Here is a 21,710-nt window from a genome sequence, read left to right as displayed (position 1 = left end):
GCCTTCTTCAGACATATGCAAACCAACTTCCAAGCACTTCGGAGTCTTGTCAGGAGACATGTGTGCTGTCCTGTGAAGATTGCCTGGAAGAGAGGCCAAACCTCTGCTGGGATAAGCTGCAGACGTGGTACCGTGGCAGTGTTTGTTGAAAGAACAGGTAGGACAGAAGAACCCAGAGTAGTAGTGTGGAATCACAGGGATGATTCACAGCTGCTTCCCTGTTCCCCAGACAAAAAGATAGGCATGGATTTGTCTACCTGATTTCCCACAGAAAGAGCATTCACAGCCCTGAACGTCTCAAGACCTGCAAGCTTCAGACTTGGGGAGGGACCATCTGGGCAAACAACTCTGTTCTTTGTTGGCTTTTCAGTTTGAGCTTCTTTTGCCACTAGCAGGGGCAAGTTCTTTCACTGCAGGGAGGGAAGGACACAGCAGTGGAAAGCCTGTCCACGTGGTGTGCCCAGGGAATGACCAAGCCCAAAGCTGTTTTCTTTGGGTCAGGTGATAGGCCATGAACTTGCTGCAGTTCTGCGACCGCTCTGCACTTTGTGTAGTTGCTTACCTTGTGTTAAATCACAAGGAGCCTGAGTTTGTCCAGAGGTCCTGTGCTTTTCTGAAATGAAACATGAGAAGCCAAAGCCTTTCCTTGTTCTTGGTGTCAAAAGTTTAATCACAGATGGCAAACTCAGGGCAGATTCATGGATGTGTTTACTTTTATACCAAGAATGCTTTCACGTGAATACTCTATTTCTGTTTGTTTGTCAGATGGGACATTCAGTCCTGTCTTGTTTTCACTGGCTCTTTTGTTTTCCTTTAAACTCCAGACCAATTTACTTTTCTTCTGTTGCTTCTTCATCTAGATACACCGAAGCCTTGACAGATCCCAGCTACAAAGGACAGATTCTTGCATTGGCTAACCCCATAGTTGGGAATGGTGGAGTGCCTGACACAACTGCTTTGGACAAAATAGGCCTGAGGAGGTTTCTGGAGTCTGACGGGATCAAGGTAACAGTGGGAGATGTGAAGCTCATAAAAGGGTGATGCAAGCAGCTTGAGTGTGTGTGTGTGTGCAGGAGCTTAATGGCACCCTCAGAGAAGTTAGAAGGAATCAATCGTACTTGACTTTTCCTTCTTCTGGATATTCTTCTCTGGATGAATGGTGGCAAAGGATGGTCCATCTTGCTTTCTGCACCAGGCCACGTACTGCCTGAGAACAATGCATTTCCCATCAGTGATAGATGGACATGTTACAGGTTTTGGGAAACACTGTCCTGGACGGCTTTTTGTTCCACAGTCCCTTCTGCCTTGTGTTTATCTGTGTTTGCCCAGGACTGATTCCACAGAGAGAGCAAATACCAGTGAGAACCAGAAGAAGCTTTTCTTTATATGCCTGTACTGCTACAATCAGGAGAGGTGACAGTTGTGTGGAGAGAGCCATAGGTACCAATGCAGGGACCAGTATTTACACTGTGGTGGCAGGGGATATAAGCTAGGAGCAGGGCTGTGTCTGTGCAAGGGTGGTAGTACTGAAAAATGGAACAAAACCAGGTAATCACATAACCAGTGAAATGCATTATCTGTCCTCAGCTGAAATGAGACCTTTATAAGCTATCTAACTCCACTGGAAAATGGAGATGACTTTTGAAATGAAGTACCACTTAAAAGTGAAAAGCTTTCTTAAAAAAATGAATCAAAGTAAAATATTTTATATTGTCTTAAGTTTCTGTTTTCTTTTGAACAAGAAGTGGTTTCTGGGTTCAATGCAATACACAGCTTTCATTACCTGGGAGTCACATTATTTTATGGGTTTCCTAAGTAAAAGGGCCCAGGTGCGAGCATTACAGAGCATGAAGTCTTCACCCCTTTGCCAGGTACCTGCTCTGTGCACTCTCCCTCTGAAGACTCAGACTGTTCTCTCTTCTTATTGTATAAGAGCAGCCACACCACATGTGCCTAACCTTGTGTCCTGCCTGTGGTATGGTTTGCAGTGGGTGAACAGTGAAAACTCAGAAGGTGCAGGGCAGGTACAGAGAAATCTTTCAGTGCAAAATGTTTCTGCTCTGCAGGTGTCTGGTCTGCTGGTGCTGGATTACAGCCATGAGTACAGCCACTGGCAGGCTGCGAGGAGCCTGGGAGAGTGGCTGCAGGAAGAACAGGTGAGCAGTCTAGGGGAAGCTACATGAGGAGGACAGACCTGTGTATATGGGAACAGGGAAACTGAGCTGATAACCACTCTTCTCCTCAGGTGTCTTCACCAATCTGTACTGGGCTCACTCTGTGTTCGTTAGGTCTCTGATTCTTTATCCATTCCTCATTTTCAGTTATATTTCCAAGATCTGTCCAGAAGGAATGTTGATTAAATGGGAATGTTTGGTTCTCCATAAACTTGATACACATTAGATGATATTCTGTTCTCTTGTCAAGTATTTACATAGTGCTGCTTCTGGTGGTTGCCACGGGTATAACCTCAAGAGATGTTAGGTGCCAGAACCCTACTGACTTGAAGCCATAAGACTCAAGGATGTGTCAGTAGACTGCCACTGGCTTGTGATGGCTGGGAGGGTTGGGTACTCATCAGTAAGGCAAAATGGGGCTCAGAAATGAAATGGGTATTTGCCACATGAGGTTTTTATTTTGTGCTTTTTTGTGCAAGAACTAGTTTTGAAGAACTAAGCTATTTATGAAAGGGCATAGGGAGAAGTGAAGAAATGGAAGTGAGGCAGCCTTGGTAATAGTGCTGCCAAGAGCCAGAGCTCCTTAAACAAGGATGTGTTTTTCTCAGCAAAGTGATCTGGCTGCTCTCTTCCTCCATCTTGACTGCTTGCTCTCTAGCTTACCCTTCTCCTGTGTTCTCTGCAGGTGCCTGCACTGTATGGGATTGATACCAGAATGCTGTCCAAATTAATTCGTGACAAGGTATGATCTGCTTCCCTCGGTCTAGCTGCATTAACCTTGCTGGTGCTGGACCCTTCTGCTAACAGTGCAGCAAACCTGGGGTCACAATGCTTCTGCTGGGCTGCCTTGACCTCAGATGCTGGTCAGATCCCTCTGCTCTTCCAAAGGCTTTGTGTCTTCTGCAGAGGTGAGGTAATGCTCTGATCCCAGGGAGCAACCTCTCCTTGGCTCTGCTCTGGGTTCCCTGTTCCACAGAAGTGAACCAGCACAAGGTGATGTAAATGAAAGGCCTCACGTAGCTGTGTCAGACTAGTGTGTCAGAAACAACAGGTAGTAGTGTTAACTGCTCTCAGAAAGTAGCAGAGAGAGCAACAATTCTGTGAGATACTGTGGATATTAGTTCACAGACAGCATCACCTTTGGTCAGTGGAAATTCTCCTGCTCCTCAGAGACAAAGGAATAACCAAAGCTGGATTCTGAACTCAGGCTGGTTTTCTTTGGCTGAAGCCTGTTATTATTTTTAATTGCTATTACTTTTCTCTGCTTTCCACAAGTGTGAAGGACACGAGCAGGATTATTTTACTGAATGGAGGTTAATGTTAAGGCACACTTCATGCTGGCTAAAACAGTGAACAAAGCCAGTCTGAATGTAAATGTACCTTGCAGGCTCTTCTTTTGTAATGGATTATTTGAAGCTGCTTTTTTCTTGAGGTGGTCAGTTTGCAGTCTGCAGTCCAAGGCCACACTCCTTGTTCCACAGTGCAAAGTACAAAGGATCCACCTTGAACAGAGGAATATTTGTAGAAACTCATTCTTATGGGAAGATAGGGTGTTGTTCTGCTCTTATAGACAGCAGAAAAGTGCAGTTTAAGCAGTAGAAAATGACAGTACATTTTCTGCTTTCTGGAGACACTGTTTCATGGATCAGCATTCTTTTCATCCAAAAGTAAATACATTTTCAGTGTTTACCTTGTAACTTAGCAGTGTATGGTAGTAATGCCCATTATATTGGGACTCTATCTGTTTATGGGTTTTTAGACAGTGCATGTTCTAGCCTTTCCTCAGTCTTCTCAGGTTGAAAAGACCAGCTTAATATTTCACTCCACATCTGTTTATAGACTGGGGATGAGAACAGGACTTCATTATGATACATACAGAAATGAACAGTGTCTTGTTTAATTGGACCCTGAAGGTAAATCAGGGCACCATTTGGCTGAATAATCTGGGAGCAAGGTATGACACAGGGCTCTTGTTTGAGAGCAAGGACTTCAGGGGTTTGTCATCAGTGCTTATGGGACTGACTGCATGGTAGCACTCAGCAGCTTCTGTGGTTCCCAAGAACCTGACTTGTTTAAGATCACACTGACCTTTTCAGCTCTGCTCCATGCAAAGCAGCCTGGAGTAGCTTTTGGTGTGACATGCTACTCAAGATGAGAGAGGATGTCAGGCACTGTTAAGAGAAAAACTCTGTCTTTAAAATTCACCTTTTGTAATGTGTATGGCAATGCAAGATGCTGTCTCTTTCTTGCCCCTGGAACATGGCAAGGATACTTCAGGTATTACCAACCGTGGAAGTCTATCTTGGAAGAGCTGCTAAACTCAGTAAGCAATCCCAGTGTCCATGCTCGTGTGATACACACAGGGCAAGCTGAGTTTAATGTTTTATCATGAAAGTGTTGTGCTTTAGAAGTTACAACAAAACGTTGACTTCCTTGGTTTTACTTTCCCCTTCCATCCTTGAAAAGTTCAGTATTGCACACCCTGTTCCTGTGCTGAAGAGAGTGAGTTAATCCCACTTATTCCAGGAGTGGGGCAAAGACAAAACTTGTACTTTTCCACTGAGAACTTTAATAAGCAGAGGGTGGAGAAGGATATGCTTCTAGCAAAGCACACATGTCCTAGCTTCTTTGAGGTGGCAACAGTAATAAAGAGTAGAGCTTGTTGGAGGTGATTCCTTATTTTAAAAAATTTATTCAGAAAACAGCTGGGCTGGCCTGCCTCCTACATAGCTTTGCCTTACACCAGCTCTGCTGCCTCAGCTATCCACAGGAGGGGGCTGAAGACCTCACGGTGGGTTTCCAAAACCAAAAAAGCTTCAAACTCATTTATGGATTACTCCCAGATCTACACAACAGTTATGTGGGGATTCTGATCCTTTTGGAAGACAACCCTTTTTTGCTGTCACTAGGCAGCTTGCCAAACTGTCTGTTAACAGCTTTTGCTGCTGACAATGTCGCCTCCCTGAATGAAGGATTTTAAACAGAATTTTGATACCAAGGAAGGCTCATAAACTTCTGAGGATGCTAGAAATAGTTATAAGCTGCCAAGAAACCACCTCTGAACAGCTGTTCCCATTGCTGTGCCTGTCAGCGCCTTGTCCCAGTGTTCACAGCTTCTCCTTTGCTCATGCTTTGTTTTTTACTGGTGTATTTCCACAGGGCACGGTACTTGGAAAGATTGAATTTGAAGGTCAACCCGTGGAGTTTGCAGACCCAAGTAATCAAAACTTAATTGCAGAAGTTTCAACAAAGGTAAGGAGTCCTTCTGTAGTCCCAGGGCTGTACACTCCAGGTAGTAACTGCTCCCCGTTTGCTCTAGGTATTGTTCAGTCTTTCCAAACAAACAGTCTGGGGACTTTTTCTAAACCATACATCTTTCCAGACCTCTGGAGGGCTGTCATCTCAACATTATCCTCATGGAATCCCCCACGGCTCCGTAGGTCCAGTGTTGAAGATGGGAAATGAGCTGTGTTGACCTGGCTGTAATCAGAACACCACTCTGATTAGAGGATTGTGTGTTATAAAGTCACAATTGAGAAGTACTTGGGCTATAGTTAGACCTAGTATATAGTGGACATTTCCAAAAATAAGAATGATTAGTAACAAAGAATGTCTCCTTTCCTTAAATAAATTTTGTTCACAATAATGTTTGATAATCTGTGTTCAGCCGTGATTTTGTTGAGGTGATTTCAAAAGGAGACCAAGTTAGGAATCCCCTGGATTTAATATTACTGGTATTAGCTGCTTTGTCTATAGGTATGTACAGAACAGCAGTTAAGTTTGTACTTTGTTAGCTGGGCATGCAAACTGTGTTCAACCACAAGCTGAGAAGAATGTTACAAATCATGAGGACATAGCAAATCAGGTCCATACTAAACCCAGTACCTATTCTTGTACCAATACAAGGGCTAACCTCTTAAATTTTCCACCCTTTGGGATTAATTGTGGGATAAATAATGCCTTGGGTGCTTAATCCAGTTGACTGAAGTGAGAGCTGAGTGTATGAGTCCCTTTTACAAATTCCATGGTTACTGTGGTGTTTGCAGCTCCTTCAAGATCAGCGAGGCTCTGGAGGAGCTCTGCAAATAGATGCTTCTGAACTGTTCTGCACACAAGCTGGTGTGTTAGTGGCATGGGTGAGGAGCAGTCCTGAATGGTCTGTCGGTGGGCAAGTGGCAATTTGGAGTGCAGGCTCCATCCAGGCTTGGATTGATAGTAGTAACTGGTTAACTGGGATGCCATTGAGATTCACAGGCTGCCTTGCAGATGTCACCAACTCATGCCAATGCCTCCTTTGAGGTATTTTGAGTCAGGCCTTGTTGCTTCACAGAAGGATGGCAGTTGCTCATTGAGGTTGTGATCTATGATTGCAAGATGCAGGTGGAGCCATTTTGAGCAGTAACTCAGAAATAGTTAAGGTTGCTGCTGCTAAACTCTGCAATTACTAAGGCAGAATTACTGTAAAGATGCTGAAAATAGCTTCTAGAAGGGAGCTATAGTAAGATTAACAGAGCTTTGGTGGTCTCATTATGTTTATAACTTCATTTTATAGGCTTAAAAAGCAACATCACAAATAAAGCTGAAAATGAAGTGCTCTGTTCAATGTTGGTAATTACTGGACATGATAATCTATCTGTTGCCAAACACCTATTTTCATGTAAATCACGGTAGAGGAAGATCAAGAATCTGCTTATTGATTTTTCCATTAGGAGTGATTGATTTTTTTTTTAATTATTATTTTTTCTCCCACCTTCTTTAGATGCTATTGGTATAGACTCTGTTTGCTCACGTTGCCCATACAGGGCAGGGAATGTAGAAAACTGTCAGAGTTTTGCCAGAGATTTATTTGGGTGCATGTGATGGTCAAGGTCCCAGAGCAGATGAGAACTATTTAATCACTTGAAGCTAAAAGGTCACTTCTATCCACACATACAGCCTCATGTACACTTTTTGTTCTCTGCACTATTGCAAGCAGGAGTTTCTACTCTCCCTGCCTGTTGGGTCACAGCCTTCCCACATCATCCTTTCAAAGTGGGACAGGTTTTTTTATAGGCTGTGCAGCAAACAGATGAGGGAAATCCTCTGGTTTTAGAAGGAATATGTTTTAACAGTTCCTGATCCAGTTCCCAGTCTTGTTTCTGCTTAGACATATTCTCAGCCAGATGCAGGGGTCGGTGCTCTGCAGAACAAAAATAGGTGTGAGAAGTGCAGGGAGGGTTCTGAAGACAGCAACACTTAAAATCACTCTTCCTGATGAAGGAAATTAGGGAACATTGGTAATTCATGTGTTGCAGCTTGAAGCCTTATAGTGAAGGGAGGTGGCTCTGTGCACCCCAGCTCTTCCACCCTTGCTCCTGACATGGCAGTAAGTCACTCCTGAAGATGATCAGAGCTGTTCTCCACATAGGACTTGCTCTTGCATCCTGAAAATCTCTTCATCTCAACCTTCAAGAAGATAAAAGTTAAAAAAAGAACTGAGGGTAACACAAAGGGAGGATTTGTAATATTCTGCTAATAAGCTTCATCTTTAGTTCTTTGTAGAGAGAATTTCTTTTCTTTCTGGCTGGTCATAATCCTCCTATGAAAAGATTCAGTTTGTCACCCCACACCAGGCATGCTGGGCATGGATTTTAGCATCTTTTCATAAAGGGGCCCAGCTATGAAATATGAATGCCAAGGAAATATTGACTCAAAGGAAGTTTCACAGCTAAAAAAAAAAAAGAGACTTTTTTTTTTTTATTCTAGCGGTGTATTGCACAAGAGAAAAAGCACTTTGGATAAAGTAGGCTTGTCAATATCAGCTTTCAGAAGCTGAGCGTAGCTGAAGGTAAGCACAGAGCTGGTTTGCAGAAGGAAGGAGGCTGCCCTGTGTGCTTACTGATAAATAACATCCCAGCCTGGTGCTAACTGCAGTCGTGTAATGAGTGAAATAATCCAGGAAGCTTCAGAAGGAAGCTGTCCATAAATAGCCTTACACGAGTGCTGCAGCTGGTGTCATTGTGTCTGCATGCTGTAACATCGAGGCCCATATGCTGTATGGTGGTTTGACTTCACCTTCTCCCATGCCAGGTGTGGCCAATAGTAAGTGGGTGTACAAAACATAATGGTCCAGATTTGGGACTGGTGACAATTTACCTTGTGGAATGGGTTAAGGGACAGCAGGAGGAAGAGGAGGAGAAGTATCGTCTGAAAAAGTCAGGTCCATATAAACAGAGGTCATGCTCAGTGACGTGTGTGGCCTGGTCTGTACTGCTGTGATGCACAGAGGTCACTCAAAGGATGTCTCCAGCTGTGCTGTGCTTTGGCCTTACAGTGACTGGAGGGTCAGGGTGGTGTTCAGTGTGACAGAGCAGTAGCTGGTCTGAAGTAGCCTTGCTCTGCTGGCATCAGCAGGATGATTTCAGCTGAAAATCTCTTGCTGTGTCTCTGGCATTTTTCTTAAGTTGCAATAATCGGTGACAACTGGCTTGCTGCTTCACTGCTAATGAGGTGAAATACAGGAAAAAAGCTTGTCATTAGCTGTGGAAACAAGTGATTTCTTAGGAATTGCTGTTGCTGCTGTAATCAACAGTATATGAAAGAGCATTGTAACTTCTGATTTCACAGAAAAATTAAGGAAGCACTAATATCTGCAGTATTTCTGGAGATTTCTGTGTAAATTGGTTGTTAAGTCCCAGTAACTGCATGTTGGTGAAAAGTTATTCTGCTACCCATCTTCCCTGTAATTTGGGGGTGGGAGGTGACCTCTCATTTACAGCACGGTCTGCCTTTTTATAGGAAGTCAAGGTTTATGGCAGAGGGAATCCAATTAAAATTGTAGCTGTTGACTGTGGGCTGAAGCACAACATTATTCGTCTGCTGGTAAAGGTAGGTCAGTGCTTTATGTCCTTCATCTCTTGTTTTGCTTTGGTGAGAGCCTTGCCTGTACTCACCAGTCTTCCTTCCAGCTGGGCACATCCATTCTAGTAGCAGCTGCCCTTCTAAAATGAGGTACAATTTTTAGAATTATCTTTATGGACTGTGAGGTGTTTTCTGAACTTTGTACGCTGTATTGAGAGGATAAGGAAGAGGACCTATGCAGCGACCTCTCAGCTGTGAGAATTCCTAGAAGGTAAGCTTTGAAAAGACAAGCCACAGCTTCTCTGAAGAGCAACCAAGGAAGGTCAACCCAACATTGTAAAAAAAAAATAAATGGGGAAAGAAACTGTGCAGTGTGGGTCATGAGTGGCTGAAACAGGCCTGGAGAAGTTGTGGAATATCCATCCTTGAAGATACTAAAAACTCAACTGACCTCAGCAACCTGCCCTGAAGTTGTGATTCACCCTGCTTTGAGCAGGGATTGGACCAGATGACCTCCTGAGGTCCCTCCAACCTGAGTTATTCTTTAATTCTTTGAAAATCTTTTCCTGCTGTTCACACAGTGATGTAGCAATCCTCACATCTGTAGCCACACAGAAAGAATGGAGGTAGTGTCCTCTCATTCTCTAGATGTGCAAGGTTTCCCTGTTTGCTTTTTGTGGTTTATGTGGATGCTGGTCCCATTTTTGATGTGCAGGAGTATTTCTGGCATGCCCTAGAACAAGTCTGTGAAGCCCTGATTTAGCAGTTAGGATGAGTGCACCATGTAAAAGTGAACATAATTTACATGTGTGCATGCACACTTATTTTACATGCCATTAGTAAGTTTTGATTTCATTAGTGAAATTCAGACAAACTTCACAAACGTTGAGGTGGCTCAAAAACACTAACTCTACAAGTTGTGTGAAAATAATCTGTCCAGATATTGGAGAGAAGCCTCACTGTCCCTGGAAAAGAGGTGACTGAAATCCAAACTCGACCTCTGGGATATGAGAGCATGGGAACAACGTCCTGACACAAATTCATTTGTTTCCCTCCTCCCCTCATTTCTTGTTCACTTGATTGTTTTTTTTTGTCTAGCGAGGTGCAGAAGTGCATTTGGTTCCATGGGACCATGATTTCACCAGCATGGAGTATGATGGGCTTATAATTTCTGGAGGTCCAGGGGATCCCATGAAGGCCCAGGAGGTGATTCAGAATGTCAGAAAGGTACAGTGTAACAGCCATAGGATGATTAATCTTGTTTAATTGCCTTCGTGTTACGAACCAAATGTTGTTCAGTCATTTCAGTTGTCTGGGATATTCCTCATCTTGGTCCACTGGGAGTTGTCTCCAGACCAGTAGTTACAATAAGACTATACAGCCAATACACAGTCTTCCCTCAGAAGTAGAAGAGAGAAGGAAACTTTCCTTTATAGGCTGTTGCCATCCTTGCATTCAGCTTTTTCCTAAGTCTGTGTGGCTGCTGCAAGGGAACCAGCATGGTTTGGGGTAAAGCTGCTGAACCGAGACACTCCAGTATCTCTTAAAAACCTTTTCATTTTAGGTCCTGGAGAGCAATCGCCCAGAGCCCTTGTTTGGAATTAGCATGGGGAATCTAATCACTGGACTAGCAGCTGGAGCTACTTCCTACAAGATGCAGATGGCCAACAGGTATGGCAGCTCTTCTGCTTCCCGGGGCCCAGCTGGACCAGCTCAGCCTTGCAGAAGGCCACAGAGCAGCAGGGCTTTGCTTCTGAAGTGCCTTAACAGGAGGTAGCACATCAGTCATGTTACTTCTTCCTTCCAGCCATTCTCCTTGCCTTTGATTTGAACTGCTATGTCATGCATTGCTTTTTTTGAGGTTGTTTTGAAAGTATTTGGTGTAATTGATCCCTGTTAAACTGAACAATAGCAAAGTTTGACCAGCTCCTATTGAACTGCTGCATCTAGCCCTGCAGTTACCAGTTCTTCCTAACTCTGGCATTTGGGCAAACGTGGCACTTCCATCCTCTGTTCTCTTGCAGAGGCCAGAACCAGCCCGTCCTGAATACTGTGAGTGGACAGGCTGTCATCACTGCTCAGAACCACGGCTATGCCCTCCACAGCTCCTCCCTCCCACCTGGCTGGAGGCCCCTCTTTGTGAACGCCAACGATCAGACCAATGAGGTGAGCTCGTGCTCTCCAGGTACCTGGACACTGCAGCCTCTGGTGAGCGAAGACTCGCGTGCTTTATTTCCCCTCCTGGGAGCTTGCTCTCACATTGCTATTAGTTATCAGGAATAAATTTGATGATCTGATCATCTGCTTTGCTTGGGGCCCTGCTTTACGGGCCAAAAGGGGGTGAGCCATTGCCACAGTTCTCCATACTAGCCCAAAGTGTAGGATTGCAACACTGACCTCACAATTTCCCTTCAACAGCTGCCTTATTAACTTCTCTGCTTTCACTACTGTTAGTGGTGCTCACTTAGGTACTGTTGTCTTAGGGCTTCTGCTGCCCTTGAATCACTGAAAAGTTTTTTTCCAAAGCAGTTTCCCCATGCCTCTCTGTTTTGTGTGAATGCCCCACACCTAGTCTGGCAGACTGAACAGTGCTGTTCTGGCATGTCCTGGCTATACTTTGCAGGACTGATGCTCAGTAAGTCCCAGCTGATGGTTTTAGAATAAATTTCCTTTGTCAGCTGCTGTTTTCTTTATCTTTGTAGACGTATCTAAGCAAACGTTACCAAACAACATAGCAATACAAAAGATTTACAGCTGTTTGGTTCAATTTTTGAAGTGACTGAACCCTTTAATCCCCAGGCCTTTCATATTTACTTTAGCTGAAAATTGGAGACAAATGTGATGGTGCTTTAGCATAAAGCAGGTAATGAGGTTGGTTATGAGTGTTGTCGATCTAGAGGCTTGCAAGGTCCCAAGTCAGTATGTAAAGTGAGTTATGGAAATCAAGAGCGTGACCAAAACAGGTTTCTCCTATGACAGAACCAAACAGATCAGGACAGTAAAACCATTCATTCCATAACAGTCCAGTCCAAGGTGATCTTTTCTTGCCATGCATGTTTTTCTTCTCTGCCTGGTCCAGGATTACCTCTGGAGGTAGACTAATGTGTCTGCTAAGTGATTACAACTTAGTGTTTGCTGTTGTAGTGAAAGTCCTGTCTCCACTATGCTGCTTCTCCACACATGGCTCCGTGGGTTATACAGGCATTGGAGTCTTAGCAGAAGAGCAAGAGGCTCAGTGGCTCCTCAGATAAGACATTTTTTGAAGAATGGGAATGAAGTGGGTGTCAATTTGACAGCCCTTAGAAACATGCCAGCCCTTTGGCCTTCAGTGCATGCAGGGAGGAAGCATGGCTTTCTGTTCTCTTACTTGCTTGTGTGGAGCTGTCTAAGATAATCAGTTTTTTTATTCCTGCAGGGAATTATGCATGAGACCAGACCGATCTTCACAGCACAGTTCTACCCAGATGCAAATCCTGGGCCAAGGGACACAGAGGTATTGTATGAGGGCTGATCTGGGCTTGCTTTCAGATGACCTAGGGGCTGCAGATAGGTATCAGACACAGTGACAAATCTTTATGTTGGTGATGGTCCTAAAAAGTCTCATTTTTTGAAATGTCAGGATCCTAACAGAGAGCCCAGTCATGCATAGGCTTGTGTCTGCCTAGCTTGATCCACAGCTAATTACAATCAACAGCAAGGCATCTATTGACTTCTGTGTGCTTTGGATCAACAACTGCATTCATATGACGTGTATGCTTTGAGTCCTGGTGGGATTATCTGTGTGTTGGAAGTTACTGAAGTGCTTCAGCCTTTGCAGGATCAGGCTCAAATCTCTTGTAGCTGGGGTGACTGCAAAAGGAGAAGGATTTTATCTTAACAGAAAAAATACTATCCAGATGTTTTGTAATAAAATCATTAACTTTCTAATACATTTCAGTTCCACTTTCAAATTTTATAATTACTGTAGAGTTATGTAAATGGATTCACACTTCCTCACTCTGGTTCTCCTAAGTGAAATGAAATTTTAATCCCCCATCTGTGACTTCGCACAAATTCTATAACAACTGGTTGCGTAGTCACAGAGTATGACTAAGCAGCAACAGGGGATGTGGAAGGCAGAGGAGGAATGTCTGAACATAAATAAACCATTTAGCATTTCTTGAGAGAGGAAGATGGAAGAACACATAGAAATGCTTATTTTAATCTTAATTTGATGATGTTGATTAAACCTGCCAGTAAATCTCTTGATATCAAGAAGTTTCATAGTGATCTGATTGACTAGTGAATCTCAGAGAATTCAAAACAGCCCTCAGCTGTGCACTCCCACTTCTGGGCTGGGTTTGACAACATAGTGCCTATCCCAGTAGGCTTGCAGGACCCATCCATACTCCTTCCATAAGTAATTCCCAGCAGGCAGCTTTGGGGCTGTGTGGACAGAAGCTCTGCAAGCGTGGGGTCAGGTGGGAAGCCTGTCCCACTGCATGTGGCTGCCTGCATGCCGGCCGTGGTCATGCTGCCTCCTCTAACTGGCCTGGCTGGAGAGCACTTTTCTCACAGCTGCTCTGGGATCTCCTCTGGAAGGACAAGACTGATGTAGCACAACTGATGTTTAGATACGCCCGTTCGGATCCCAGCTCTGTGGCAGGCTCCATTCCAGATGGTTCCCTTGAGCTACTTAAGTGTACACTCTTCTATATTTTAGCTTTTAATGCATGTTCATTCATTGCACTGCCAGCCACACGCAACCAGAGCATACAGACACCACTGATGTGTTATGTTCCTATACGACCTCACTGTGTTGAATACAACGTTGTGAGATATGTCAAAATTGTTAAGTAAACTTTAAATAATGATCCCCTCTTCCCTGAAGTGTAAATCTGCCTTCTGAAGGCAGCAGAGCAGCCAACACCTTCAGCACACAAATGGCTTGTTTTTTTCTTCTTTGCTTGGTATTTACTTAGTTCTGCAGTTAAATATGTGTGCTTATTTTTCCTAGTTCCTGTTTGATTCGTTTATTTCACTGATTAAGAGGGGGAAAGGCACTACCATTTCCTCAGTCCTGCCCAGGGCTGGAGTGACAGCTTCCAGAGTGGAGGTCAGTGTACAGGTACTTGTTAGTGGTGCCTGTCAGTGTGGCTTGGACCTTCTTTGTTTCTGCTGCCCCCTGGCACAAAATGGCACAGAAAGCTGACCGTGGAAGTCAGAGGGGGCTTCCCTTACAAAAGCCCTGTCAGCTGCCTAATTCACAGTCATCAGGTGTCTTTTGTGTTATTAACTCCCTTTTCTTTGAGCAAGTTTTAGGATCTGATACTTTATGTATTTTTCTTTGTAGTTCTCCCAAGAAAGGTACCCTCATGGCAGTACGAGGTGCCCTGGGATAATCTGTCTGCAAGATTTGGTGCCAGCAGCGTGATGTTGATGCTGTGTTACTTAGCAAATGAGTCTGAAATTCGTAGTGTGAGCTGAATTTCTTAGTTTTGTTATCTAGAAAGCAGCTGAACTTTGTGGGCAGCCAAAGTGAGGCATGGTTGTTTATAAGCACATGATACCATTAACATGTTTATCGTATGCCCTGTGTGTAAGTCATGTGTTTCTCTAATCAGAGATATATGTGAGAAGTTCAGGAGCAATACTCTAAGAAGTAAAACTGCAGTGGTTTGGGAGATGACTTCTCTTCTTAGAACTTATATTTTGTAATTTGATACTGTTCAGTGCTGCACACAGTCTCTGTTCATTTCGTCATCTACTATGATGGGAACTGATTTTTTTCATGCTGTTTAACACTTCTAGGTCTCCAAAGTTCTCATTCTAGGATCTGGGGGTCTGTCGATTGGTCAGGCAGGGGAATTTGATTACTCTGGATCTCAGGCTGTGAAAGCCATGAAGGTGAGAGAATATTCTGGAAATACCTCACATAATTTATTTTCTCTTCTTACAGCTAACTGATGATCCAGCTGTGGTATTGCTGGGTCAGGGAAGCTGGTGAGAATAAATGGCTGTAGGTAAATTTAGCCATTTTTTGTTTGTGAAGTTTTTGGTTGAGTGATGTGAGTTAGCCACTTCGAATTATCTTCCAAAGAGAAGCCTGGTCACTCCAGGCTTGTAAATTTGAATGTAAATGAAGAGGAGGAATATTGTCAGCTACACCTGAGCTGTAATTACTGAATCATAGAATCACTATGGTTGGAAAGGACCTCTAGGATCATCAAGTCCAACCTTCCTCCCAGCGTTTCCCTAACCACTAGATCACAGCCTCAAGTGCTACATCCACTCATTTTTTTGAACACCTCCAGGGATGGTGACTCCACCACCTCCCTGGGCAGCCCATTCCAGTGCCTGACCACTCTCCCAGTGAAGAAATTCTTCCTAATATTCAAATTACTGAAAATTACTGAAACTATCAACACATTGCAAGGTAGACAAATAACAACAGATGAATGGTTGGCTACTGTCAAGACTGTTATGCAAAAAATTTTGAGCCTCTTATTGAGAAAGGCTTTCTAAATGGCATTTATTATAAATAGGATAAACATGTTAAAGGTCATATATGCCATGTTTGTTTCCAGAATAGAATCATATTCTTGAAAGGAATGAATGAAAAGTCATTCCTGGGGATGAATTTTGTCCAGTAAATTTGGTACATGGTTTCTGATGTTTCCTTTCTGAAGACTGGAGATCTGTATCATTCTGGAACAAACAAAAATGCACACATACTTCTGTACTGAGAAATGCATGCACTGAACATGGTGCTTGTGCGTGTTCGCCTGGAGCATCCTGCGTAGACCACTTACGTGGTGGGTTCTGGGGGCAAATTTGCTCTGGCTGTTTCATGCTGGAAAAGTACAAAGCACCTAGAAAAGGGTACTTGGGGAGAAGCTCATGCTAGGAGAAGGTCTAGAAGGATAGCAGTGTTCCTCTGGTGGAGTTATTACTGATAATGTAAAACTGTTAGCCTCATGAAGGAGGATAGCTTGTAGAGGTCTGTCTGGCAGATTCTGGGCAGTCATAGCAGCTGCCTTCAGATGAGGTGATGACTGTGGGTGGCTCTGAGGCTGTTCTGATGTCTGAGCCATTCTATTCCTGTGCTGACCCTGAAGTCAAGGAAGGAAAAAATCAATTACAGTAATCTTAAATACAATCTGGGGCTGCTCTGGGCTGGTCCAGGTGTTCCAGCACATCTTGTGTTCTGCGTGCTTCGCTTGTGTCCTGTATTGCTATTGCTGGCTGCTAATTCAAACTGGACACATCAAGAAAACAAGAACAAGTTAGGAGTGGGGGACCCCCCAGAGCTGATGAGTGCACATAATGACCTGCATTGGAAAGGAGGCATCTCTCTCCCTTTTTTTTCTTTCAAACTCATCTCCAGTGATTCTCACTGCTGGATGTTCTGATTCATTCTGCTGTGTCATACTGTTCCTCCTACTCTGTTGGATGCCAATTAATGATAAGAAGATGCCGTTGTTGCTATTCACTCCTATACAGTTAAATGGGTGCCTCTTTCAAAGTGAAATCCTGTGGAGCTGGGACTCCCCCAGTCAGCCAATTTGTATTTGCGAGAATGTTCATCAAAGGCAGGAACATCCTCTGAAGAATGAGGCCTGGAAACATCTGTGAACAACACACTGGCTTGTGGTCACCTGAAAAACCTTGGATTACTTGCTATGGGGTCTCCCAGCTGGTCTGAATACAGGTGGTTATTACACAAAAAGAGGAATGGGAACCTCCCGGAGCATTATTAATTCACTATCTTAATGAAGTTGTAAGAGAGGTCTCCAAGCAGGATGGGTGGCCATTGCCCAGAGTGCTGTGTGCTTATAAAAAATGAAAAAGGCAGAAGCTGAAGGAAAGAGTTGCGAGGGAGAACAGCAAATAGATTAAAATCCAACATCCCAGACAACTGGGCCAGAGCATGTGATATCAGTAAAATGTGTCTCAGCACAGTGAGCATTAATTCTCTCATTAATTATCATCCTCATCACTGCTAGGTGTTCCTTAAGACACCTTGCCCCAGTTAAGTAGGAAAGAGAGGGCTGAGATGTACAGATACTCCAGCTTGTTGGAAACTGATATACCTCTCTCTCCCCCATCCATTACAACAGAATTATAGCTATGAAATTCTGGATACCTTTATTAGAGAAGAAATTTTGTGATCAGAGATGTACCCTTTTCCATCAGCACTGCCCTGAAAACTACCCAGGCTGGGGTCATTTGTCTGAATCAAAAATACTTTCCATGAGCATTGTGTGTCTTCTTTCCCTTCGCTATTCCACACGTTTCCAAGGAAAGCATACTTCAGTGAAAAAAACCTCCAACTTTTCATGGGGAAAGAAGGTCAGCAGAAATTTACAACCTATCTTTAAGGCACTATTTAAAGCTATGAAAGGAAGGGGAAGAAATGTTATCCAGTACCTGAACTGAGCAGTTGGAGCTCAGATTGAGAATCCTACTGCTCCAGGTGAGCTATATACTTGTTCCATGAAACCAATGGGTCAAGAAATCACAAATTTTAAATGAACACAGAAAAACCCTGTGGCATTTCCATGCTTATAGTGAATGGGGGAAAAAAAGTAGCGGTTTCTATACTGGTCCCAGCAACACCTCCATAGCATTTGCTCAAGGAATGGCTGACTTAGTCTGCCAACCTTCTTCCTGTTTCTTTTTACTCTTTTTTTTTGTTGTTGTCACCACAATTCCTGTTTTTAACGAGAGTTTTTGTTGTTTCTTGACCTCCACAACTTCCATGTAGTAAATCTTTATTTAAAAATGTATTTTGCATCTATAATTAGCATTGCTTGGAAATAGTTTATTGCCTTACAAGATGTTGATGGAGATTAGAATGGGTTCCCATAAAAATCAGGTCACAGCCTTTGCACCGCTGAGTTCACCTTTTCAACAAAAGCAGCAATACGTTGCTCTTTATTTGATTGTGGTTAACATGGATTTTTTTAAGTCTGGTCATATTCTAGTCTCATGATTACTAAAAAAGCCTGGGTTCCTTCTTACACACTGTTTCAAGAGTGAGAGCTGACATGCCCAGCTTTGACTCAGACATTTCTATTAATGAGCAAACTGCAGTGAACTTCTGTCTAGAGCCAAGAGTGGCAAAACTGCTGCCAGTATAGCAGGACTGGGATAAACTGAATTTTATCACCCTATCTCAATTTCTCATCTTTGACAAAGAAAAAGCAGTGTGAAGTTTTGGCTAACCTTCATCTTGAATATAGAGGAAGAGTTTGTCTTCCAGTGTGTGTGATATCAAATAAAAAGGTTATGGGACAAGACTTCTAAAATGATAATACCAGGAAAATTAAAGTATCTTTATTGGAAGTCAGAGCAAAAAATGTATTCTTGTGCTGTTACTGGTAGATACAAAAATCTGAGAACTACCTGGACACCCATGATCTACTGCTTAGCAAGAAAAGATTGGGCTTTGATTAAATTTTTATTTTTGCTTTTCCATTTTTAGTCTGAATTCCAACAGAAGACAGATATGATTATGCTGCAGTTAGTTCCTATCTCCCCTATGTAAATCATAAATGGGTTGAACAATTGCAGCCAAATTTTGGAATCAGGTGGGAATCTCCATTCCCTCAAGATTCACAGACAAACAGAGGTGTAACAGTAAGGAACTGGCATTAGCTCAGGCTGGTACAAGATACCAGAAAACCCTTACAGGAGAGTACATAAGAAACTGGGCTGTTAACATTCTGCTGTTGGTAAATGGCTTGTTGAACCCCATCTCTCTTTGTTGTTGCTAGCTCTTTTTCCATATATGCTTAATTTTAATGCCAGTTTTAATTTTTCAGGAAGAAAATGTGAAAACTGTCCTCATGAATCCCAATATTGCTTCAGTGCAGACCAATGAGACTGGCTTAAAGCAGGCTGATGCTGTTTACTTCCTCCCCATCACCCCACAGTTTGTCATAGAGGTCATCAAGGCAGAGCGTCCCGATGGACTGATTCTGGGCATGGGTGGCCAGACTGCTCTGAACTGTGGTGAGTATGAGACAGGTGCCTTGGCACTCCCTGCAGGGAAGCTCATGGCTTTTACCATGTGGTCAGCAGGCTTTCTTTGTGCAGACATGCCAGACATCACGTGCCTGATACATTGCCCTGGTTACTAAGGGATACAGGCAGAGGTACTGACCGTGTGGGAATGAGCAATTGTTAAGTTGTGAACATAACATCTAATGGCTGGTTTTGGTACTTAAAAGTAATTCATATATCCTGCTTCTCAGCTTATGGTTTAGTTTTCATAGCTGGATTGGGGATATTCAAACCACCTTGAGAAAGAGATCAAAAGTCAGCTTCCTTTAGCTTCTTGCAACAAGATCCAATCACACTGCTGTGTTTTGTGTTGCAGATGATGCCCAAGCAGTAACTGTTCTAATAGTCCAGGTTTCATATATTTGAGGACAGAAACTTTCATGTTATGGTTCTGAGTTCTAATGCTGGCAAAGAATAACAAAATCAGCTGTTGATGAGGTCAGATAAGTTGTCAGCTAGTCAGATACCTTCTGAATACTTTCTTCTTCCTCTACCATCAGTCCTCAAAACTGTGGCTGTTTCCTCTGCAGGAGTGGAACTCTTCAAGCAAGGAGTGCTGCAGGAGTATGGTGTGAAGGTCCTAGGTACATCAGTTGAATCCATCATGGCTACAGAGGATAGAAAGCTTTTTTCTGATAAACTGACTGAGCTAAATGAAAAGATTGCTCCTAGCTTTGCAGTGGAATCGGTAAATCAGATCATTTTGAAGATGTGATTACTATTACTGTTGCCTATTTGAGTTAGTTATAATTTTTTTCAGTTTTCTTGAATGAAAGCTGAATACAACTGCAGATACTGCAATTTGTACACTTCCATCAGGACTCCACAATGATTGATGCTGGTTCACCCTGATTTACAATAAGCGATAATGCAATTAAGCACTTGGAAAGCCTAAGCTCATTTACCTATTGACAAGAAAAATAAATGAGGTTGGGGTCACTTTGGTGCTGCAGCACAAAAATACATGTCAGTGACTACTTTTTTAAAAAAAAAAAAAATCTTGCGCAAGCCACTTAGAGTGAGGATTTCAGGTCCTCAAAATCAGCAACCCTGAAATCCTTCTTGAGGAAGGGAGCATGAAAACAAAAAATTGGTTCAGTAGGAAGGCCTGAGTGAGGAAACCAAACAGGTCTTAAACCAGGATGTCTGTTGGAGGGGTTATTTCATGCTGAAGTCTGTGAAGACAGGTGAGGCAAGGACATTGTACATGGAAATTCAGCAAGGAAGTCCACACCTAAGTAAGAACAGGAGTCATTTCCTTGAGAACAAAGCAATGTTACAAAGCCAACTTTTATTCTTTCCATTTTATCTTCAGGCAGCTTAGTGTTTTAATGATGGGGTTTCCAGTTAAATGTGTAAGCAGAGTTGAAGACTTTATTCATCCTAATTGTTATCATATCTCTGAAATGTGTTCCCCTCTCCTTTAAGATTGAAGACGCTCTGAAGGCAGCTGAAAAAATTAGCTACCCAGTCATGATACGTTCTGCTTATGCCCTTGGTGGTCTGGGGTCAGGCATATGTCCAGATAAGGAAACTTTGCTGGACCTTGGTACGAAGGTACGTCAGCAATTGCAAGCTCTAGGAGCAGAGCTGAACATCTGGTTTTCTTAGATAGTCTTCTAATAGTTACAGACACTGGACTTGTTCATACTCTACTTTTTATCTTATCTGTAGAATGTTGTCCTGATTGCTTCTAATGCTTCCTGCTGTCTTGGGTAATGAGAATGGTAAAGTGGCAGATCTGTTAAATTCATGAGAAGCAAGTCATAATTTGAGCAAGCGTTTCAGCAGTTTTAGTCTGAGAAGAAATGTAGGGGATCATATTCACCTACTTTCAGGAGTAAGTGGCCCATGAAAGATGCCAAGGAAGTTGAAACATTTGAAATACTGAGTAGTAATATAGTATCAGGGACAGAATTGCTGGGAAGCTTGGGCCTCTGCCGTGCTTCTGTCTGAAGATGGTGGTTTTACCATGTCAAAAGCTCATGCAGAGATTTAACAGGGTGACCCTTCATTATCTGGCATCCAACTGCTGTCTCCAGCTATGAAGAGTTGCCTCTTTTTCTGCAGGAAATCTGGGATTTTTTTTAAAAAATAAATTTCCTGTGAAAAGTAAACAGATAACTGGGGAGAATAAAAAAAAAGTTTTTTTTTTCCTTGGCAAAAATGCAGAATTTTATTAAATAATTCTCTGTTGGTCTCTAAAATCACTGGGTTTGTCTTTTCCTGATTTGCTGAACCTCTTAATCTTTCATGGATCTCTAGAAAGAAATACTGCTGCCACCAGGAAGAGCTGTATGTGAAAAACTCGAGCATGGGCAGGCCATGTTTAGAGAAAGCAGAAGTTCACCCAGAAACCCTGAAAGGTTTCTGTCAAAACAATTTTCATTAGGAATACCTGCTTTTGATCATCATTTCTTGGTGTTTTTTTTTTTTTGTTTTTTTTTTAAAGTGGCTTTGACCATCTCTGTTTTTCCCTGAAATCTGTGAAACAGCTGCCTTTTATAAACATATTATCTATAAAATTTTAGGAGTGGAGAAGTGCATTTTTTAGTAAATTTTTCATGTTTCTGAAACTTTCCTTTTTTCCTATCAAAGGTCTGATTCTGTTTTTACTTTCAAAGTAAATGTTTTAGTTTTCTCAAAAAT

General features: G+C 42.8%; 1 protein-coding gene across 1 annotated transcript in view; it reads left to right on the top strand.

The window, feature by feature from the left end:
* Positions 1-860: 860 nt before the first annotated feature.
* Positions 861-21,710, top strand: part of CPS1 (carbamoyl-phosphate synthase 1, mitochondrial) — a gene marked incomplete at its 5' end in the record, with an annotated part of 78,752 nt that continues 57,902 nt past the window's right edge. Inside the window, 14 exons of the mRNA XM_008939234.1 lie at positions 861-1,005; positions 2,067-2,156; positions 2,860-2,916; positions 5,334-5,426; positions 8,952-9,041; positions 10,113-10,241; positions 10,579-10,685; positions 11,039-11,180; positions 12,430-12,507; positions 14,011-14,109; positions 14,805-14,900; positions 18,821-19,010; positions 19,592-19,749; positions 20,490-20,618. Coding sequence (XP_008937482.1) covers positions 861-1,005; positions 2,067-2,156; positions 2,860-2,916; positions 5,334-5,426; positions 8,952-9,041; positions 10,113-10,241; positions 10,579-10,685; positions 11,039-11,180; positions 12,430-12,507; positions 14,011-14,109; positions 14,805-14,900; positions 18,821-19,010; positions 19,592-19,749; positions 20,490-20,618 — 1,603 coding nt within the window. The remainder of the gene's footprint in view (positions 1,006-2,066; positions 2,157-2,859; positions 2,917-5,333; positions 5,427-8,951; positions 9,042-10,112; positions 10,242-10,578; positions 10,686-11,038; positions 11,181-12,429; positions 12,508-14,010; positions 14,110-14,804; positions 14,901-18,820; positions 19,011-19,591; positions 19,750-20,489; positions 20,619-21,710) is intronic.

Source organism: Merops nubicus, unplaced genomic scaffold (genome assembly GCF_000691845.1).
Source record: "Merops nubicus isolate BGI_N331 unplaced genomic scaffold, ASM69184v1 scaffold13044, whole genome shotgun sequence".
NCBI lineage: Eukaryota > Metazoa > Chordata > Aves > Coraciiformes > Meropidae > Merops > Merops nubicus.
Note: the sequence above shows the minus strand (reverse complement) of the source record. Positions and strands in the feature narration are given on the sequence as shown.